We start from the raw sequence: 23,174 nt of genomic DNA, 5'->3' as shown, positions 1-23,174 counted from the left end.
TCACAGAGGAGAATCGGGGCGGATTGGGGGGATCCCATTGCCTAATATAAAGTTTTCCTTTTAGATGGTGAGTAAACAATAATAAGTTATCTAGCAAAACCCACATTTTCAGAACTTAAAAATAAAAGTAAATAATCTTTCGTGCAAAATCATCAATGCAATGGTTGTGACACTGGCAGAGTATTTGGGGGGGTGGAAACAGAAATATGAAACACATAAGCCTTTTTACCAGTGGATCCCAACAGTCATTAGCAATATTATAATATATGTGTGCAATGTGGTTCAAGCTCTGTGATCCTCCCACATTTTTAAAAAACAATTATTCGAAACGACTGAACACCAAATGATACTTCCGTTTTCACTGCACCTGATGTATTCAGTGCACCCCCCCCTCCAAACAGCCTTTTTATTAACTCCTTGAATGTAAATCGAACACAGCGCGCATATTCTTTAGCTCCACAGCCTGACGAATGCCGCGTGTCACCATAACATGTTTTAAAAAGCGTAGATTTTCACTAATAAAAAGCCATGAGAAAAAAAAACTTTTCAACATTTCTCATATTTTTTGGCTTACTGGAAGATGTCATCTGTCTAAATTAAAAAAAAAAAAGTAACTTGACAGACTTTGGCGATACTTGAAAAAGGCTCTCATAGGCCTGAGCAAGCCTCATTGTTTTTGTCGATTGGAAAAAAAAAAGTCAGTCTTTCAGTTGGGTCTGCAGCAGACCTCACGTCCACCCCATTGATAGTTATTACTCCCATGCAATGTAGAGAAACACTATTGTCCCCTACGCACTACCTGTTAATCTGCACTATGTGTACAAACTTTGGGAATGTGTCATTTTTGTTCTAATTTCAACATTTAAATGGCTTGATATGTAAATAAAACAAAACCATATAACAGAAAGTGAATGATGTGGATTTGTTATACATGCACAGAGGGCTCACACAATAGTAATGTCTTTATTGTCAGGTTCGACAGTTACCAATCTCATGCTGAATCACAGTGTAAGACTGCTCTAGGATGTTTCAAGATTTATGTTGCATATCTCTGCATGGAGTCCGTGAACACTATTCAAGCTGAATGTACATAGGCTGGAAAACACAGGGATCACTCCACACTGGCTGCATATACAGCGTACACAGATATTAGATCATATTGTCCAAGTACAGAGACTGTCTTACAATAAAAGGTTAACAGCCACTGCAAGTGGAAGATCCGATCACTGAGATCGAGGTGAAGGGACCATTGGATGGGGGAGACCCACACAACTGCTAATCTATATACGTATATATATTTAGGACGACAGCATTTCCATTACAGCAGGTTCCTGACTGAGCATCACTCAGCGAGACTGGCAGGTTACAGAGGCATTGGCAGTGATGAAATCGTACAGTTTGGGGGGGCGGGGGGGAGAATCGGAGAACCTCCAGGATGAGGAAGGCTTCCATACTCAATTCTTTTATTTCAACGCAGACGAAGCTGAAGGGGACGAGAAGGAAGTCAGACTGTTGACATTCCTCAGTGCAACATATGGTCCCAAGTCTGGCCTATTTGATTAGTATACTCAATAAAGTGCATTAAAGGGGTCCCAAATATCTAACAGATAAAGGCTTGTTGGCATCTACAGATGTTCCACCACATGTCTAGGTTTTAACTTTCACTGCATGATTTCCTTTTGTAGAAATTGGAAGAAAAAAAAAAAAGGCAGACATCTACGGTACCAAAGATGAAGGCAAAGGCTCAGGATAATATTGTGAAATCCTATTTGCCGTCATTTTTCTTTCACAGTAACTGAAAACCAATCAATGGTCAACTTTAGGTTTCCGACTCACGCAGCCGTGACATTAAAAACATAACTTTGTTCAGGTCCAATCAGACGACTGTCAGGATTAGCATTACGAGAGACACGAGGCAGCACCACTAGGAAAACTGGTCCAAGCTGGCAGGTCTTTACAGGATCATAGGAAGTTACTAATTTGAAAGCTTTTTAGTTCTTCCAGAAGGCCCAGCTCTTTCTTGGATGTTTTGTACAATACATCTCGCTGGTGTGGCTGAAGCTACACTGATGAAAATGCTGGCGTAGTGGCATTTCATAAGCATCTGAACGATGCTCCTTTGGTTCTTCAATAACTGTTCAGGTGAACAAATAGCTGGATTGGAACAAAACAAAATGTGATGAGGGTGAGACCCATCTCTTAATGCCTGCACCTATTAAGCTTTAAAGTAGTAAAAATAAATGATAAATTACACACATTCTTCCTTAAAAATGTCATTCAAATTGCAATGGCCTTCAAGGCTGATTAAAAACAAACGTAAACACCATAAGGTTCAAAGAAATAAGGCTTCGCGTCAGTCATTAAAATGAGGTGAACTCTTCATACTTTGCAATATACTTTATTCCCAAAAATAGCTTCCTCATTGTTTTCTCAGGCGAAAACAGTGCCAACAAAGACAACTCTTTATTATGCCAATGACACACTGGCCTAATTGTGCGTTGAGTCAAATGTGTCCTACAGCGGAAGGAAATTAAACTTCTTCCCACTTGAAGTGAAACTTTAACCTCCTGACTGCTCGTGTCTGGAGACGGGACAAACAGTGCAAGCCTTCACTGATGGCGGGAAAGACACTTAATCAGCAGTGCACGGCTTATTCAGCCACATGGAGTAGCGGCCTTGTCAGCAGAGAAGAGGGAGGCCAAACTGCACGAGACGAGGGCCAAATGGCAGCAATGCAGCAGATTTAGTTCAAGAAAGTCAGATTTTTAGGAACCACCCAGTGACTAATGGCTTGGGGAGACCCAACATCGACATGATGCTAAAAAAAAAAAATAACCTACAACTAGAGTTCAGTGAAAGCTATGCTGGTGAAGGTCGTTGGGCATGGGTTTACGTGAAGGTCGTTTCCAAACCTCCAAGCACTGGAGTGGAAAAGCAAGTCTGCTCTGAAACCACCCAAAGGCAACCTTCATCACACATGCTCCGTGCATTTTGGCTCTCAGCGGAGGGGAGGGGCGGTGCCAAGGAGCCAGGCAGAGTCATCTGGGTTTGTATATGGACTTGCTGGCATCGCGTGGCTCTTTGCTGGGGTTGCTCCAGTCGTCCGCCTCCGGGCTGGACTTGTAATGTCGCAATGCCGACTTGTTGAAGACGGGCAGGCGCTCAAACGACTCACTGGACAGAGCCTGTCAACACAAAAAACACCAATGATCAATTTTGCATCATCTTACTGGCGACGTTTTGAACCTGGTCACGGCGGCATGCTTCATGTTTTGCCTGCCGACCAACTTTACCTTCAGATAGATGATGGCGTCCGTGCCCACTCCCTCCATGGAGTAGAGTTTCAAATCACCCTGGAAGTACCGGGCATAGAGCCTGGAAATGGGCAAACCATAGCCAAAGCCAGCCTGTATTGGGAAGGAAAATTAATCCACTCTAATTTCCCATCGGAGCTGAAAGGTTTTGGCCCCCGAGGTTGAATGTGATTTGATAAGAGTGTGAGCGTACCAGTGGGACGGTTCCCGGCTTCAAGCTCGGCCTCGGGGCGGTGGAGTACATGTATTTAAAAAGACGTTCGATCTTCCTCAGAGGAACTCCTCCTCCTCGGTCACTGATCTGAAAGTGAAAGAGACCAAGCAGATAAATAAAAGGCTGAAATCATGACCACCCATGTCCACTGTGATTCATTTCCCTTTACCTTCACCGAGAGATCCTCTTTACCCAGAGTGACTTTTGCCTTGATTGGAGGTAATCCAGCATCACTGTTCTCATGAAGCTCCACTGTTGCCCTCATGGAGTTCTGAAAGCACCAGCAGAGTTCGTCAACTCAGCAGGGCTTCCCCTACAATTACGCCCACATCACACGCTCATTACATTTAGTCCATTACTGGGCAGCTGCTTTATTTAGGAACCACCACATTCCTTTCAGACTAACCTAACTCAGGATTTTTTACAAACCAAGTGAAGCCTTTTCCCTTGTTTATTATTCATGCTTTAACAATACAGTATCTTATGAGTTTTTAAAATGATGTTGCCATAATAAAAAAGCAACATGCTTGAAATGTTTTGGTTTAGAAGAGAAATAACGGACAAAGCAATCACCTTTCCAATGTTAATTGTGCTGCACCTGTATAAAAATGGCCTATAATGTTATTTTTTCCTTCTGATTTCAAAGAGGATTTAAAGGAAAAACTGAAATGCATGCAAGTTTGGTCCATTTCTTTAGCTGAAAACCTGATGCCATTTTTTATATTAATTATGCTTTGTTTTTATGCTTTTAAGATTCACGGTTAAAAGCTTCAGCTTAGGGTTGATCTGAACTTGTGTCTTTAAAGTCTCAAGAGCTTCAATAGTCATGCAGGTTAAAAGAATGTCCCTTGATTTTATCAAGTACGGTAAAAGGATTGATAAACTGCGTTGCTCACCTTGAAGAGCTCGAACAGCATGTGGAAGAGATGAGACGGCACGTACACGACCTGGATGGGGTTTTTCGGCTCCTTCACTGTGAGACGCAAGATTAAAGAGGTGAAGCTGGTTCCTCTGAAGTAATGACATGGTGGAGGCACTGTAATTGTTACCAGGCTAAATCTGAACTCTCCATCTCTAAACAATCTGAACCAGTAGTTCCTAAAGTGTGGGGCGGGATTCCGCTGGGACCCAGAGAGCTGCGGCAGGGATAGGCCGAACACGTGTCGCTTATTGCCTTTAAATCTTAATGCAACAATAATTTTTAATATGAGAAAGGAAATGCAGCATTCAACCAAATATTACGATATCAAGTTGGGGTCGAGGGGTCGAGAGGGGCCCAATCTGGTCCCAGCTTCATGGATGGAGGCTTTTCCACACTTTAAGAGCCACAGATTAAGAGGGAGAAACATTTTCTTACTGTTAAGCTCTACAACCTGGAGCTCAGGGGCAGCCATGTAGTGCCTCTCACACAGCATCTTTGCAGTTGCATAGGCATCTGAGGTCAAAAAGAGAAATTAATCTCAAAATTGCAAGAACAGTATACATTCATAGTTTCTTTAAAACCGCGCCATTAAAGGGGCCATGTTGGATGAGAGTCCCTGTCGAATGTGACCGATAAACTGGTGAGCCGCGCTTGATTTGACAGATTTGTGAATATGGTCAAATGGAAACACTCAAATATTCCTCACTGGAAGAATAAATGTACCAGCTGCTGTTCTAACCTACAAAAACATGAACTTAAAGATCAACCATTTTTACTTCATGTACATTTGATTGACAATTTAATACAGCAACGCTTCAATGTATAGCATTTAAAAGTGAAATTTTTCAGTTATGAAAGTAGAAATGCATCACAAAATAGCTTCATCGTGTTCCTCATTTTCTATTTGGGACAAGTTATGGAGACCGTCCTTTAAAAATTCCTAATCATAACATCGAGGCCATGAGTGCCAAATTAATTTTAGTCCAGGGGTCACATAAAGCCCATTTTCATATTGAATGGGCCAGACTAGTAAAATAGTGTCATAAGAGCCTTCAAGTTTCTGTGGAGAATACGTGATGAAAATGTCAATATTGTTGCAAAACCAAATGACACTAATCTTAACTTTAATCCAATTTTACCAACACTTTGAGGTCCAATCATATTGAAGAACTTCCAGATCTTAAAGGTTGAGGTATCATTTGGCCACAACCTGCTAGTGAAACATGCCTTACTATAAAAACAGGAGGGGAAACTTCATTTGAATGGAATAAAAAAAGTTTGCAGTCACCCCTGACGACGTCGGCCACGTTGCAGTTTGGGTCAATGCTGCCGATGTGTTTGGGGGGGGTCAGGTGGATCTCGTTACCAAACAGGAGAGCTGAACACCGACAGGCAGGAATTAAAACTCACAAAATTAAATGAATGTAAATGTAAACTCAGACTCACTGTGCTGGTTGATGAGCATGCGGAAAGAGATGCGGTTGGTGTAAAAGCGGTCCAGGAAGTACTGGATGCCTGTGCTGATGAAGGGCTCGACGCCAAACTTCTCCTTGTGCTCTATGAATCCCTGAGCCATGGTGGGAACCACTTCGTTGTGGCGGTTACGGATCTCGATCAGGGATTCCAGGAAACTAAACATTGAACACAGACAAATTAAAGAACACACCATCCTTTGCACCAGAGCAGCGGCGGCCGAGAGCGTGTAGGAGACTTGGGATGGGACAGTGGATTCCTGAAGGTTCAGTCCGACCCGTAACAGCAGCCCAAAGCTACCAATAGGATGGGTCAAATGCAGCGTCATTGGGCAATGGTGGCTGTGAGGTTAGAAAAGTGTTCCTTGGGAAGGTCACAGGTTGAAATCCCACAGGTCACCAATGAGCAAGACCTTAGGCCGCCATCCCCTCTGAGCGCTTTAATGTGGCTGCCGACAGCCTCCGAGAACTAGCATGGTTCAATACTGAAAAAAGAATTTACCAACTATACATTTGATATTGAAACAATGGATTAATCACATTCCCTCCAAAACGGCTACATTAGTGACACATTGAAATTAAATATACATGGTTTGCAAACATTTACATTTTCTCAGTGCAATATGTACATAGAGCTGTACAATACACTGAAAGGAGGTGCGTTTTACATTAGTTATAATTTGCTTCATGAAGAGGTATTCTACTCTAACAAAATGGGGGAAAGTTCAGATCCATGCTGTTTACAAGGTAAGAAAAGCAAAGCCAGGATGAACGCCAATCTTAACGTCACCATTTCCAGTGAACTGAACAATCCTTGGAAGTGTGTTCAGTAAACAGAGCAGCGCAACTAAATTCCTGCCCGAGTTTATCGGGCATGCCGGGTGTTTATCAGACGGGTATTGTTATAGTGTAAACAGATACCTGTGCAGGCAGCAGAGATCTGTGTATAGTAAAAGGTGCAGTGGAGATTTTTAAAAAAACAATGCAATGGGAGTGCAGGCAAACAAGTTGGTGGCTTGACAAAGACACTATATTCAACTTTTGGATGAAGTCGGGAGAGGCTCACTCGTTCAGCGTGGCGGCGTCCTCTGGCTTTCGTTTCTCATATTCCAGCAGATCCGCAAAACTCTGCGTGTACCTAAAAAACAAGAGGTTAAGATCAGTGACTGTACTTTTCCTATGGAACATTTCAGTTTGACCGGTGTACCTCAGGGGTCTGTCCTTGGCCTTCTGCTTGTTTCCCCCCCCATAACTGACTATATAGACTAATTTCTAGTTTCATGCAGATGATACCAAGCTCTATTTTGAGCATACAAATAACACTCCTAACTTCTAGTCATTTTGATCTTTCAAATTCGACACAGTATCACATCCTACAACAGTTTGGCACAACAACATTGTTCACAAGAAATCTAGATCAGTTTGGAAACCATCTCAAGTTTAACTAGAGCAATAACCGGTTTATGTCAAAAGCAGCACTTCATGTTGCTGTGGCATCATCCACTGAAGGAAATTGAACCTCAACCCCGTCATCATTTACATTCCTTATTAAAACCACACATTTTTAAATTGCATACAATCCATCTTTATCTTAAAGTTCAAATTCTACAAATTTCAATTGCAATGTGCCATATTAAGGATTCTGGATTGAGCAGTAGATAAGATTGACAGGTTTTTTTTAAGTTGAAATTTTTGTTATGAAGCATTTTATAAAATCCTTCACACATGAAGTGGTTGCCATGTCTTACCATTTGTGGACCAGTACGACAGAGGGCCGAGTCAGCAGGCCTTCAGGGAGCAGGGTGATCTCCTTCATAGCGTTTGCCAGCCGCACAGGCAGCTCCTTACGCAGGAACACGAAGGAGGTCTTCTCACATGCATTGTCCCTGCCTGAGAGAAGAGCCATTGTTAAATTTGACGGAGCTTAATCATTAAGAGACAAACAGGTCTGAAGCATTGAGGTTAATCTTTAACTGACGGGGATGAACTTGGCCAGTCAAGATAAAACAATTAATGTTCAGACATTTGTTTACACAATTATCTTTTATAATGGTCCTACATTACATGGTGGACTTTGCCTTCACAAGAACTCGTTTCTTTCATGTGCAAAACCACCCAGGTTGAATATTTGCTTCCCAAAGTTACCAAAAAAACCACCTGACTGAAATCAAAAGTACAGCGACTTGGCTGCAAGCTGAAATTTTGTATCCAACCTTTAACATACCTCAATAGCAGCAGCCTCATTAAACCTCCAAGAGTTTATGAAGCTCTGCACCAGGAAATAATTAATCTTAAAGCGAGTGCAGGGAGGGGGGGTCACAGAGGGGTTAGTCTGATTCATGTTTGAGATCTAAGCAGGGAGAAAATATATAGACCGTGTGAACGTCTTCTGGAAATATGCATCTCAACTTCACATTTATAACTAAATATAAATAGTGTTGACATTTACATTCTTTTAAGGCCATGCAAAGACTCACATGAAACCTACTGACTTAGTAAATTTGTTTCATTTTAGGGGCGACCACAGGCTGGACGATACCATCAGGCCGAGGCATCAGCTCCAGGACCCATTGATGGTTTCACATGCATATCTAATGAACGCTTCACCTGATTGAACAGCTTCTATTGGGACACTTTAGATAGAATCAATTGAGGCTTTCCTGAATGGGAACACTTTTCAATCAGCAGAACCAAACTCATCAACACCCACTACATGACACCAACCTACAATACACACCGGTGGCATGCATGCCTGTTCTTCCTGTGTTGGGTCAAGATTCCCTCTCTTATGGTCGTAAATAAGTAACTTAGATTCCACTCTGATAATTAGTGCTTTGTCAAGTATTCCTCATGTGCCCTGCCCCTTATCCATATTAATGAACGAAACACACCATGACGATCAGAAGAGATGTGGGAAAGTGGATCCCTCGAGATCTGTTTTGAAGGAGACCCTGGCTCAAGATCACAGGCAAACCGAAACTACAGACCGACACCTTATAAAAGCACCCGGTTTAAAAACAAGACAAATGAAATGCTCCACCATAATCTTAATCATCCTTAAACCCATTACTGGATATTAGAGATTCTAGCTCGAGATCCCTCAGCAAATTGGATTAAGAAAGGTGTTGTTGTGAAATGCCTACAAGTTGAGCCTCCAAGACACGCAAGGGAAGACCGGAGGAGTTTCATTTTCAAAATCAAGGATACATTTGGCCCACTGCTCTCGAGACATGAAGGTTTTCTAGTGCAAACAAGTGTTGAACACTTCCTGCTCTTCAGATGCACTCCCCAGCTGTGAGGACACATTATGTAACAGACAGCGTTTAATCAGATGTGGATTAAAGAAAAGCCTTGAGCGCTGCCACAAGATGCAATTAATATGTGTCAGCTTGTGCTCCTGGATGAGCACCCATATTGATCATCTCTGTCAGAATGTTGATGATCTTTAAAGAGAGACTACATGGGACTTATTTCTAATTCATTGCATTTGAAAATCTAACAAGTGATGGTCTGAAATCCTCCCATTCAAGCCTGGAAAGAGTTGTAGAGTAATTGGACACCTCTAGTGGAAGTTTACACCCACCACTGCCTACGTGCTGTTGCCCCAGTCTGACAGCGTGCATTGCCTCATGCATGCCACGGTCACACTGTACACAAACATGCAAATGCTGTTGTACATGGGACAACAATAAACGTGTCACAATGGATGAAAACTTTTGTTTCAGCAGCTTGGAGTGGAGTATTTTATAATCATTATATTTAAAAAAATCCCGGCCAGTACGTGACATCTAAAATCAGATCATAAAAACAATAAATATGAAGCCAATAAAAGGCCCAGTGGTTTCTTTATGATAAACGAGTCACTGCTGTGAGATCCTTCATGGTGACAAACCCTCTACTACTCACCGAAATCCAAAAACTGCTTGATGGAGAGCGGGGAGGGCGAGAACCGGGAGTAATGCTCGACTTTGGAGTTGATGTTTTTCAGCAGCGACGTGAAGATCCTCATCTTGAAAGTTTAGAGGGGGGATTGTAGACTGAGGATGAGCGTCAAGATCACGATCCATTCATCCGCGGCTAGGCGGCGGACAGACACACGGTAGAGTTCTGCACAGGCAGCGGCCGGCGCATCCCCAATTGCCGCTCGGCTCAGCACCCCGGAGCAGGTCGCGGACACCGGGACAAGCACCACACCAGCCCGCTGGATGCACACGAAACAGCCTCGATGCAGCTTCCTGGGTCCGGGGCTACATTTTTGGACGCACGGAAGACATCAACAACGCAGAGTCACGGAAAATGACATGTCAACTTCCGGAGCCACTTTTCAAAATAAAATAAAAAAATCAGGAAACAAAAAAAAGTTCAGAACGAGTTCAGAATATTACGACTATAGAGTAGAATACTGTGAACATTCTTTTGATGAGACTTCGTTCATCCCACATTGTGCAATGTGAAGCTGCTGCCATACCTGAATTTCACCAACCTTATCGTTAAAAAAAAAAGCCATAATACTAAATATTTTTAATGTTCCTATATTATATTACAACGTATACCAAATGACACCCTAATTAATTTACAATTAGAACCAAGTCAGTACTTCCAAGAAAAAAGAAATACGACCCACTGCAAACAATTTCAAAACGAGAACCTATATATTTACAGTGGATTAATTAGGTCGAGGGTTCACGTCCATACTGTTTCTTCCCCTCTGTGTAGTTAGAATGTTTTCTCAGTGCGGGCTTGGATGTCCTCCAGGTCTTCCTTCTCAAGTACGAATGTTTTTTTATTCTAAAACAATTTCTATTGAGAAGTTTTGCGAACGCTGCACCCTTACCTCACAACGAGGAGCCAATGGATTCAAGAGGTCTCCAACCCTGGCCCTCAAGAGGCACGTGTCTTTTATAGCCCTCCCAGGTGCGACACACCTGATTACAATTAGGGGCTCATTACTGGGCTTTCTCGCAAAACCTGCTGATGACATCATCATTAGATTCAGGTGTGCTGAAGCAGGGAGAGCACTAAAACATGCAGGGCGGGGGCTCTCACTTTGCACTTTGCACCAGCAAAGTGAAGGGAAAAAAGCACAATGAGGAGGGGGGGAAAAAAAGCCATAACCCTCTTTCTTTAGTGCCTATTTTTTTCTTTTGGATTTTGAAAGTTCACGCGCCGAGCTTCCGGTCCGCAGGCTCGTCGACGCTCTGCTGTGATTGGCTCAAAGATTGAAAGTTGGTCTTCTGATTGGTCAGGAGCTTGTCAGTCAATATCGTTTATTCGGCTTCAGTTTAGACAAAGACTGCAACGTGAAGACCGCACATCTCATGCACACTGTTGGCAAAACATGCAAAAGATAAAACACAGTATTTAATTGTATATATTAACACCAAAAACGTAGACAAAGAGTTCACACTCAGACGGTTTTATTTTACTCAACAGGACAGCTGGATTTAATTTTTAACGCCACCTTGTGGTGTAATACTTAAATTACACCGGAGGAAAAAAGTACAATTACCGTAACTAGACACTGAACATCTTCCTGTGTGTCGACACAAACTCAAATTTTATTATAACATGTCATGTTTTTTACTTGCCTTTTAACTATATATTTAAATGTGTTTATTGTGTACAGTGAGCCTGGGGGTTCTGAAAGGTGCTGATGAGTAAAACAAACAGCATGGGGTCAAAAAACAGCCAGGAACAGGGCAACATGCAGCTTACAAGATGTCAGAATTATAAGAAAAACATAGATCCCAGTGTTTAAATAGCTGTTTATTTATTGGGGATCAAAGTAGAAAATAAATAGCAAACATGACAATGAGACCTGAGCAGAGAGCTGCTCAGTGAAAGCCAACTCATACCTCATGCAGTGAATGTGGCTTTGTATAAACAAAAACCACTAAACATGCATGTTGAAGGCTGTAAAATGCTGCATACCCAAGATTTTTCTTTAAATTATTTAATTCAAATCAAGAATGAATACATTGATGCTTAAAATTCATTCAAAGGTAGCTGCCTTTATTTTCATGGCTTCCAAACACCGACACATCAATCATCCTATGGAAAAAGATCAATTTAGTCTTCATAATCTCATGAGAATTTTTTGGAGGTTGAACATTTAAATGACATGCCTGGTGGTAACTACGAACAAGGAATTACAGTAAAATCCCTCAATGATACATTTCTTCTTAGTTTTGTTTTTGTGCAAATTTTCCACAGACGTCTCCAGCTCCCAATTGGTTTCAGCACCGTTTGTGCTTTCAGTTCCGTTATGGACTGTCTGAGCAACCTCTACGTATTTGGATGAATCATACCAGATATAATCTTTGTTTTTATTTTAGTCTTGTTTGTTAGGATTGGGCAACATCTCAACAGTTTCTCTAAAATGATGCCAGAGTGAAGCTAAACTGACCATGCAGGGGGGGGGGGGCTTCGGAATAATGTTGCATGGACAAAAGAACTAAAGACCAACTTTATTTGTCTGTAGGATGAGAAATATTTTTTCTTCCTATGATTTCTGCCTTGGTCATTTGCCTTCACCACATCTAAAGTCAATGTTTCAAAACAGGGTTCATGTTTTCAAAGTTGTAAAAAGTGTTGAACAATAAGTGTTAATGACAACCTGTCTTTTTTTAATGTCCCTCTGTGAGCGTCTTGTCAATCAAATAGCTTTCTTGGGTGATCAATCTGTCTGACTTAATAATGAACCACCACAAGATACATTTGCATACAATTCATGTTTATTAATTTATAAAATCTCTTAATCAAATACATGCTGAAAAACACACACACACACACACACACACACACACACACACACACACACACACACACACACACTCATGAAGATTCTGATATTCCGATCATCTTTTCATTATCGTCCTGCTCCTCTGTGGGTAAAGGACTGTACTGTCGCCGATACAGCAGCCGTGTGACCAGTGTGATGATAAACATCTCCAGGATCATGAGCTGCTGGGACATCACTGTGGAGACAAAGCATTGCAGGAATGAGGAGGAGGAGAAGTGACAAACAAATATGTAGGTAGACGTGAAGGAGCCCCGACCGGTGGACAAAACAAAACACACGCGTCACCCTTCACTGGACAAACACAGATGTTGACTCACTGTATCCTCTGGCTGCGGAGGAGAACGGTGGAGTGCAGGCAATCGTCCCATTCAGAGCCAAGATGTTGATAATAGCGGCTTGCAGTTGGGTCAGGACCAGCACTAGCTACACACACACACAAATAAAAAGCAATGATATAGTTATACTTTGCAGTCAATTGACACGAGATGTACCGGTATTCAAATCACCTCCAAGATCAGATTGCAACGTTTACATGAATGCCAAATAAAGCAATCAGATGCATGCTGTGGTTGACGCGTTTCAAGAATATCATTATTTAGTCAGTGGATCAATAATCGAGAATGGATGTTTGTCAGGAAAAGAGTAATTATTAGCAAGGTGGCAGCGTCATCTGCTGCATCAAATTGTGCTTTGGCAATTCTTCGAAAAAAGCCTCATTGAAGCATCATTATTGTGGCGATGCATAACGGTGAGGGGCAGGCCAGTGTGCTGGTTACATGGACTCTGACCACATCGTCTGAGGTTATCGTCATTCCAATAGGATACAGTAATACTTCTTTGATGCGTTACCTGGTACATGGCGTACTTGGGGATGATCTTAAGTGATCTCAGCGTAGTCCTCAGGTGCATGAATGTGATTGCCACGGGCCACAGTGCGGTGATCGTCAAGATGCCCACAAATGGGTTAATCCAGATTGCAGCGCTGCTGACTGACAGCTGGAATGGCGTGGGATAAAGAAATGTCAACAACCGCAAAATGCGTTTCCAAGTATTCACAGATCGTGATCATAATGTCTGTGCTTGTAGCTCACGTCAGAAAGGTCGAAGGTCCCATTGGTCCAAAGAACAATAGAAAGAACGGTGAAGACGACCTTCATGACGGCGAACTGGAAGGAGCCCAGCTTCAGCAGGAAGAGCGTGCGCCTAAAGTTGAAGAAAGGAAACGGTTCTTTAAAAGTGTTGATGGCTCTAAAAAGAGTTTCGCCTTTGAAAAACTCTTCCAAGTTCATTGTGGAATTCCCAATTCCCACACTGTGTCAGTGGCTTTTACTGCAGGATATTTAAAACAATTCCAAGTGGCCTTCGCTACCTTTGTGTTGGGGTTTAGGCGTGTTGAGATTTGAATGGCGTTGTGCAATCAGGACTTGAAAAGTACACGAGTGGTGAAAAGTACACGTGGTTTCTAATGGAACAGAGCACGAGCGAAAATGGGAGCAGTTTTGCGTGTGTTAACACGAATCTCCTGATCAATGTCATCAATATGCAGGTCATTTTAAAAAGAGGTTTTTATGCATCGTAACACACGTTGGCTTGAAGCCATAGGGAACCACACACACTAAACGGGTATCTTTTGATCACAAGGTTGCAGGCTCAATCTCCTCTATCCATACACCGACGTGTCCTTGAGCAAGACAATGAACGCCAAATTGCTCCCAATGGACACTTCAGCTTTGTGTTTGAATGAACACTGTAAAGCAGTTTGCAGTTGAAAAAGTCCATTGAGATTTATGCTATTAAAAACATTTCAAAAGGTTGCCATGGGGCAACAAAAAAATACAAAAGGGAAAAATTATGCAATGGCATTAAAGCAGCCTGAATGATGGTGGTGTGTGTGTGATATTCCCATCATTTTCTTCACACTGTCCACAATGTGCTGCCAATTTGTTGACCAAATTATTTGTGACCGTCGATTTCTGCATTTGTCGTTTAATAACCTGACTAGAGTCTTTATGACAACAATATTCCCTCATCAGATTTGTGAAAGTTGTGACCGAATAGCAGAGGTACACAGACTGGAGACGATAAGGCAGAAAACTAAATGATCAAGTATCCAACAAGGTTTTTACAACCAAGAAAATCACATTTTGAGGAACAAACCACAGAAAAACCGCAGGGAGAACAACCGAACTCAGACTGAAAGGCTTAACCTTTCTTCTCAGCCGTAATGAGATGAGAGCACCAACCACTGTTTTGTATTTTTATTATTAAAGATTCAGAGCTTCTGATGTTTTGAGGGCATTTTGTTGAAGAGATTGTGTGGTGAAAATGACCGAATGGAAACAGCTGACAGCCACTGTGTAATCACATGGTTAATAGCTTTGTATTCAATGCAAGTTGAAGCTTGTTTGGGGAATGAAAAAACATTCAGACAGAAAATGGAGAGAGAGAGGCAATCACTTCATATTGAGAAGACTAGTTCGAGGACAGTTTAGCTTTGTGGGTTTATCTGTATAGAATTTATAAGTTCTCAGCCTGGGTTTGGTTCCAGACCCCCCCCCCCCCCCCCCCCCATGACCCCCAGCTCAATAGAAATGGATGAAGATTTTTCTTATACAAAGTTCTCACTTCTTTTAGCAAGTCGATGCAAAAGCTGCAGTATGTAAAAAAACAAAACAAACCCATGCTTGTTAGAACTTGTAAATAATGTTAACAAACGTTCCCGTAGCATTATATAAAAGCTGATTAAACAGAGCCGTAAACACGCTCCCGTTTTCTTTTATCTATCCATCAGCTACGAGCTATAAACATACCGAATTCATCCCCCGAGGGCACAATTAAAGTCTGCCGTCTTCCCTGTCTTTAGCCGATTTGCGGTAAATTCAGATGCAGACAATCCATCGCTGCCATGTCCAAAATACAACCATCAGGGAGACGACCCCGACATGACGGTGTGGCCTCCGATAGTATACAATACTTTATTAATTTAGAATTACGAATTAGAATCTAGAATTTAGAATTTATTTATACGTTTTACACAACACACTCAAACTTTCTGGGAAAGTTTCACACAAGCAGGCGATGTGCAGTGGGGGCGGGGGGGGGGGGGGGGGGGGGGGGGGTATGAAAGATAAAAGTTTAAAACTAATGTCAGTGACATGGGCTGAAAGTACAACTCGAACCGGTTTTCGTGGAGCCACGCTGTGGCATGATATAACTGCAGAGAGCGAGCTGCCCTCCACGGGCAGAGTTGAATGACCAGGAGTTTCTCCAACCCGTGTCGAAAGAGCCGGAGCACACATGGAACAAATATGGACAGCAGCTGCACGTTTCTGGAACATCGAAAGGAGCTAAAATCTACGTCAGAGCCACCTGACGTGGTCATTGCAGTCAACAAGCGGCACAGACATCTGTGCACCATTAGACCTGCAGGAACCTTCAGATGGCACGCCAGTAATCCAGTGAGCTCCCACTAATAAAAGATCAGTGTATAAAACATGAAGTCCTCTGCTTTGCTTTTATCCTGGGGCAAAAAAAAAAAAATCTCATCTCCTTGCGGATTTTAATGGCAGCTAATAAATAATGCCGACTTCGTGTTCACTGTTTAGAGCCGGTTATTCATTGCCTTTCAACTCAAACAACATTCGTCTGGTTTTTATTGGCTGAAATATTTCTACAAGACTGTGGAGACTTTGTTATCCGATTAAAAACTGCAAAGTTTATCAAAACCAGAGATGAAGATCTCCTTGTGGGACATTTGGCTACATCTGTTCAGTTAAACAGACGCTTCCTCAGAAGTTGCTCATTTCAGCTCTGGAGCCAGCGAGGGGTAATGAGGAGATGTTGATTGTGACGCCCACAGGCTACACATCAGCTGAGCATTTACCGGGTGATGTCCACATGTGGGAGGCAGCAGCAGCAGCAGCAACACGGCCCTGTGCTGATCCTCAGCTTGTGTTTCCCAGCCCGCCTGAGGAAGGCCTCATCGCCGCCCACCTCCTCCAGCATCATGATCAGGAACTTAAACACCACAATGGCAAAGTAGCTGCGGAGAAAATACCAAAGGTCAGGGCGAGGGTTAGAATAACGAGAGTAGAATAAGAGAATTATTGTGGTGGAGGGTTGGGAGATCAGAGACGCACACTGAATAAGACCAAACGCATTATGCAACAGTGGTCCTGTGTCTGATAAATCTCAGTCAGCAAATGAGGCCAAGTGTCACTGTGGGGGATTTGAGGGTAAAAAAGAAATGGAAAGTGAGAAGGTGAGTAAGAGGGAAGGAAGGAAGGAAAGAAAAACCTACCATGCTGTGAACATGTCAGTAAACATGGTGGCTCTGGGGATCCACATCGCCAAACAAGACAAGGTGCAAATTATCTGAAAAACAGAGCAACTGTCAATGTTGTTGAAAATAATGACATACAAAGATGATTCAATTCAAATTGTGTATGTATATATATATTTATGTAATCTTACTGGTGCTGCTCCGTTAACCCAGATGATTATACTCTTCTTGTGAACAGGTACTTTCTTATATATGTAGACACATTCCTCGAGGAAGACGAGCATGGCCACCGCCGCCATGAAAGTGAGCATGGAGTACAAAATGATTCCAAAGAGATCCAACTCTGAGAGGGGAGAAGGACAGGAAGGAAATACCGACACATTAGCACACTTAAAAATTGAGCTGAGATTGTGAAAATAATGCATGTTCATGCTGTTTAAGACGGGCAGAATAAAACACTGCTATAAAATAACTGAGCCTTAAATCAAAAAGTCAAAGAAGTCCATATTAGAAAAAACAACAAACATTTCTTGCAGATAAAAGGCTTCGATGTGAATACAAGTGTCACACGATGGCAATATTCAGAAAATGCATTTCCCTGCACGTCTTCTTCCTTGTAATGTTTGCAATTAAAAAATCATTAACTGTGATTCCCTCTCAGAGTGCAACTAATATTTATCTTCAAACTGAACTTGGGGAAAGTCATATAGTACAGGAACAAAACACATAGTGAAACTTGTGAATTAGAGCTACACCATAAAATCATTAATTTGATTGGTGTACTAGTTGTAGAAAATAAATGCCAATCGCTCCGCAATTATAGCAATAAAATAATCTTTTCATCAGCTCATTATTAAGCTCAGTGTGGCATTAGAGTCAAACATGTGCCTGCATCTGTTGAGATGAAAACCCAACTCAAATCTTTCCTCAATAATCCCCAAACATAATATTGAGATCAGCTAACTCATTCATTTTATTGAGAAGAAAGAGCAGTGACACGCATTTCCACCTCCTCGTGAACCAACAACACATTACAGAACACTGAACATATAAAATCCAATAAAAAGATTTTTCCAAAAAAATGAATATATGAAGGTCTGACTGTGAAATAAAGTAACATGAATTCAGCTGTAGGTAGTCGAGGAGTGGTCGAAATAAGAAGACACCTGTTATGAGTCAGTGTGTGACTCCTGACAAAATAACAGCTCATGTAAACAGTTAAGAGATGAAGAGGAAAATGATCGCTCTATTCTTATCTAACCGTTTGCACATTTCTTGTCTTTCCTACTTATGGGTGTCCTTAAGAGCAGAATGTAAAGTAAATTTCTCCTTTGTGAGATCAATAAAGGCTTATCTTATCTCATCTTACAATGCAGTTGTATTTTGCCCTCCACAGCTCCTTTACCCACTCTCACTAGATTTATTATGTGAATTGTGAGTTCATTATCAATAAAATTTGATGATATCATCAATTACCGATTAATCACTACGTGTGACTCCGCCCGTGTATTCACACAGACATATATAAAGTTAAAATAATGCCAATATGTGAACTTGAACATATTTGTTTTCCAACTTACAAAAAGTGTGAGAACCCTGGAACACTTACAATTTTTTTTTTTTTGCAGAGTTAATTTAAAAGTACACAGAAATATTATTGCTCAATTTTAACTCGACACTAAATCATGATTTCCTTCATGAGGACATACACGGACATGGGTCCCACATGTGTTAATGGGCAGGTCAGTTCAGATCCCTACCAGATAAAAAAAAAAAGGAGAGACAGACTCCCAGACAGACCAACAAGCTATATTTGCTGAACAGGGGTGAATACCCTTGTCTGTCTTTGCTTGAGATGACTAAGAACTCATCAATGCAGAGAAGCTTAAATGGTAGTGAAGTTAAAGTCCCATGCACAGTGTACAGTCCTTGTGTAGCACTAAATACTGCATTTTTGAATTTTCCATACAAGACTATACGGCTTTCCAAAAAGTCACTGTCATTCTTTTATGAGGTTATGGACAGTCTCGTTACTCCATTTTATACAAGAGTTTCTACACCAAGCCATTGTAATCCAACACTTGCACTCAATATAAAGACTTTATATAAATATTAGAATGGATTTAAAACTGCAATGTAAAGTAAAACTGAAAACAGTAGCAGTTCAGTCCTGTCACTTGTTATTGAGCAACCTTCAGTCATCAATATACCAGTTCCAGGTTTATGAACAAGCAAAAAGGAGAGCCAAATTGTCAGAAATACAAAATAGGATTGTCCATAAGCCAAGAAAGTAGCTGATATGGAGACACTTCCTAAATTCAACCTGGAGAAAATACAGTACTTAATGTTCCAAAGCAATGAGACATGATGACTGCCCCATGGCACTGAAACAAAGAAGAGGAAGGTTTGACTCAAGTGTTTCAACATGTTTCCAGTCAAGTCGTGTACGAGGCGCGTCATTTACTCTCCAGAATCCAAAGGCATTAGCCGTAATCACAACATAATGATACACGAGAGGTCTGATCCTGATGCGTACCGTTTCCTCCTTTTGTCTTTCGTGCCGCCATTCATACTGCAATTATTTCGAGTCGGCTGTTAAATGTTCCGTTAATGCTCGACATCTGATGCAGCCACACACGCACACGGAGAACATATATTCAGATTTAGGCAGCAAAGTGGGGACAAAAACTGGTCCATATGGTGAGAGATGTACCTTCTCATGCACATTGCAACCGCTGCTGAATATTTGAGGGCAATGCCAAGCTGACATGGAGGGATGACAACAACACATTGGTTAGTCGTCCAATTTATTCATTTGTTTCTTTAACCAAATTTGGAGGGGTTGGATGTCTTCCTGTATGGAGATTGAATTGATAAATTAGTGTAGATATAAGCCTGTCGGACACACTTTTCAAAGTAAAATTAAAACTTACAAGAAGATGACGCAACCAACATCCCCCTTATTCCCATTTGTCTCTTTCTTTTCATTGTGTGGTGGACTGTTGAGCTGTCCTATACCTGCAGTCAGCTCAATACAGTCTAAAAATAACAAGATTAAAAATAAAAAGTAACAGAATGTAGCTTGACATGACCAGGATCTTTCAATACAACAGCAGGATATGCTTAAGTCTTAAATTAGAATGAATCAGACTAGTAAAAACAACTGTAACATGAAACTCTGACAATCATTAAAACAAAAGGAAAACACACCAGGATGACACAAGACTGCTGGTAAAATATCCTTGAGTAAATTGCTCCTCCCTGCCTGCGAGTTCTTGGAAATCACTTTGAAGTGTTCCTTTATGAAATGCCTGGTATAATAAAGTAGCTTCTGAAACATTATACTGGACATATGGAGCGGAGGATGTGCTCAGATTTGAGATTTAACTTGCGCAGATGAAAACATGTGAATATTAACTCAGTGTGGATGTATGTACTGAAACATGAGTAAAGGTCAGTCATAAGATTAAAGAAAAACAATAATTAATCCCAGAGGGAAATTCAATAAAACAGTGGACAGTAACTAATAAATTTACTGGTTCCCAGTTATACATCTATACATGTCATTATATACAGATGCACTAATTATTGATCACAGCCACAGCACACTAAAAAGGTGACCAGATCCTCACAACTTATATGGATCCATCAGGTTTGAATTAACCATGACCACCTATTTGGTTTGTCCTTCCCCGTTGTTACCATGGCTCTATGGTCCAGTAACTGGTGCATAAGCACGCCACCAAACTAATTAACATTCCTCAGGATGAGCTCTGCTGATGCATAAAGTGCAGTTACTCTGTAAAGGAACTCATCCAGAGCACCTACAGGATTAAAGTTCAACTCATTTGTTTATTAGCGGGGTTCCATGTTTGACTGACATTTTCAGTAGCCAATCCTTTGCTGCATATGCTTCGCCGGTGTTAAACCAAGTTCAGCAATGACACTCCAATCTCCTCCATGCGGCAGATGACTGATTAACTCAAACAGACTGGGAGAAGTGGGTGTACCATGATTTGACTTGGTACACCCACTTCTTCCTTGGTGAAACACCAGAGATTGCAAGCACACTTCTATAGTCGGCATCTGGCCTGGATTATAATTAAAGCTTCTGCACCAACACTTCCAAAGTAAACGCAGAAGCGTCACCTTTCAGGCATCGAGCCTGAAAGGGACGTCTTGTCAAGTTACAGCTGACAGCACATACTTTATCTGACAGCCACCAGTCCATTTTGGTTGAATTTCACTGGTTGTTCATCAATAGAGTAAAAAGTCTACTTAATCAGTCTTTTTCTGCAAGCACACACACTCCGACTGTATTTTTTACCATGTAATTTTGTGTTTTATGAGGCATACATTTACATTCAAGTAAGGATGATTTCAAAGCAAAATGCAGTTATTTTTTTTATTGCCATAAGTTGTAGATTTCCTGTGTTTGTGTAACTCAGATATTGTGATATATTAGTTAGTCGTTTCCCTGCTGTTGATGTTTAGGAGGCTGCAGGTAGCAGAGGCGAACAAGAGCAGGAAAAAAAAAGATAAGCTGGAGTTTACTGTATTATTTAAGGTGTTGACACAGCAGTATGCATTAGAATTAAGGATTGACATTGTAGTCCGTTTATAATACACAGTCCACACCAACTGGAAAACGAGACTGTTCTGTTCACGTGCAGTGGAACTCAGTTATTTTGCATTTTCGGGCTGGCTTTGACTTTTGATCTCTCCATCATCCCACCTGCTATTTGGCAACGAGACATACTTTTGAGTCAAGCTGCATTTGAAAAATCATTTCAAATATATAAATTAATAATTATTCAATTAGCAGTCATCTTTTACAAAGAGGATGCATTAAAAAAAAAAAAAATAAAATCAGTCCATACGCTTGTTTTGCGCAGCTCCACATTTCTTCCTTTTGACTAACGTATATAAAATGTACCGTCTTGGACTATTTTAAAAACACCAAAACGAAAACTTACAAAAGCTCAAAACATTAAGCGTCCATTGAGGAGATTTTTTATTTTTTTTTTGGTTTGCTTTGTTGAGATTTTGATTCTCTTCATTTGACGCAAATTGCAGACAATCTAGGGTAAATTAAATAAAATAAAATAAAAATTTAAAAAAATGGATGATCGCGTAAGTAAGCTCCACTTACTGAGGATAATGTCTATGGCCGGAGGCGGCCTGTCCAAGCAGCTCGGGTCAATACTTCGGTTGGATCCGTTATTCATGGTGGCGGCTGTCGGCTGATTGTCTGCGGGAAAGTTTCAGCTCCGTTTACCTCCTCTGTGCGTTTAAAAAAAAAAAAAATAGGAAAAAAGAGCTTGCTGTGGCTGCGTCCTCCTGCTGATGGCGAGAGACAACCACGAACTTTGGACGAGAAGCTGAATCCTGAATGGACTTGCTGCAACCCGTGGGCCCGCCTCCTCATCAATGCCGGGGACGGATGAGTATGCCGGGGACGGATGAGCCCCGTTGTTTGTTTGGTTCCTCCACTGACGTTTAAAAAAAAAAAAAAAACAACATAAAATCCCATCATGGACTTGATTTATATTGGTGTTCCCGTAATTGACGCAGCAGCGAGGGAATGGACGATTTTTATTTATTTTTTTTACAAGATGTGGCGTCTGGCTGAAAGTGAGAAAGGAGAAAGGATTTTTTTTTTTTGTCCGTGGTTTTTGGTTGTGACGTGTGATTGGTGCAATTAACTGAATTATTCTAATCAGCTTGATGCCGTTCATGTTTGGAGGTTTGAGGCCAAACCACGTTAAATCCTGTATGTGTATTGAATCCACAGAGAAACAAAGAACCCCCCCCCCACACACACACACACACACACACACGGAGAACATGCAAAGTCCACACAGCTGGAACTCAATCCCACAACTTCCTGGCCAGTGAGCCAAGTCACTACTCCACATTAGGGTTATATTTTACCTCAGTGTTGCATTTTTTCCAAACCTAGTTTTCTAATTCAGGCTCTAAACTACAGTCTGTTAAATCATGAATCTTTCAATGAATGTTTTCTCTCTCTCTTTAATACAGTGCTATGAGTGCATTCAAACCGTCATGGTTCATGTGACTCCTCCTGCTTGATTGCTGATGTCTTTCACCTGTGTCTGAGCGTGTGGCTGGCCTGCCTGGTGGCTTTAGTAGATAATGGGCTTTTCC

The 23,174-nt window shown here is 41.4% G+C and overlaps 2 protein-coding genes across 2 annotated transcripts; both read right to left on the bottom strand.

Moving 5' to 3' along the window:
* Window positions 1-1,028: 1,028 nt before the first annotated feature.
* On the bottom strand, window positions 1,029-10,094 carry pdk3a (pyruvate dehydrogenase kinase, isozyme 3a). Its single transcript, XM_080515354.1, has 11 exons — window positions 9,829-10,094; window positions 7,671-7,812; window positions 6,989-7,060; window positions 5,897-6,081; window positions 5,739-5,828; window positions 4,886-4,963; window positions 4,425-4,501; window positions 3,698-3,799; window positions 3,508-3,615; window positions 3,294-3,407; window positions 1,029-3,185 (listed from the first exon to the last, which is right to left on the bottom strand). The coding sequence occupies exons 1-11, from the start codon at window positions 9,929-9,931 to the stop codon at window positions 3,039-3,041; spliced, it is 1,218 nt and encodes a 405-aa protein (XP_080371480.1). The 5' UTR covers window positions 9,932-10,094; the 3' UTR covers window positions 1,029-3,038.
* Window positions 10,095-12,650: 2,556 nt separating this feature from the next.
* Window positions 12,651-22,354, bottom strand: slc51a (solute carrier family 51 member A). The gene is made up of 8 exons (XM_080515315.1): window positions 22,159-22,354; window positions 17,198-17,349; window positions 17,025-17,098; window positions 16,608-16,766; window positions 13,816-13,927; window positions 13,574-13,720; window positions 13,042-13,147; window positions 12,651-12,899 (listed from the first exon to the last, which is right to left on the bottom strand). Exons 1-8 carry the CDS (start codon window positions 22,232-22,234, stop codon window positions 12,757-12,759), a joined length of 969 nt encoding a protein of 322 aa, XP_080371441.1. The 5' UTR covers window positions 22,235-22,354; the 3' UTR covers window positions 12,651-12,756.
* Between the last annotated feature and the right edge of the window lie 820 nt (window positions 22,355-23,174).

This window comes from Blennius ocellaris (assembly GCF_963422515.1).
Source record: "Blennius ocellaris genome assembly, chromosome: 19".
Classification (NCBI taxonomy): domain Eukaryota; kingdom Metazoa; phylum Chordata; class Actinopteri; order Blenniiformes; family Blenniidae; genus Blennius; species Blennius ocellaris.
This window is presented reverse-complemented; position numbering and strand designations above follow the sequence as displayed.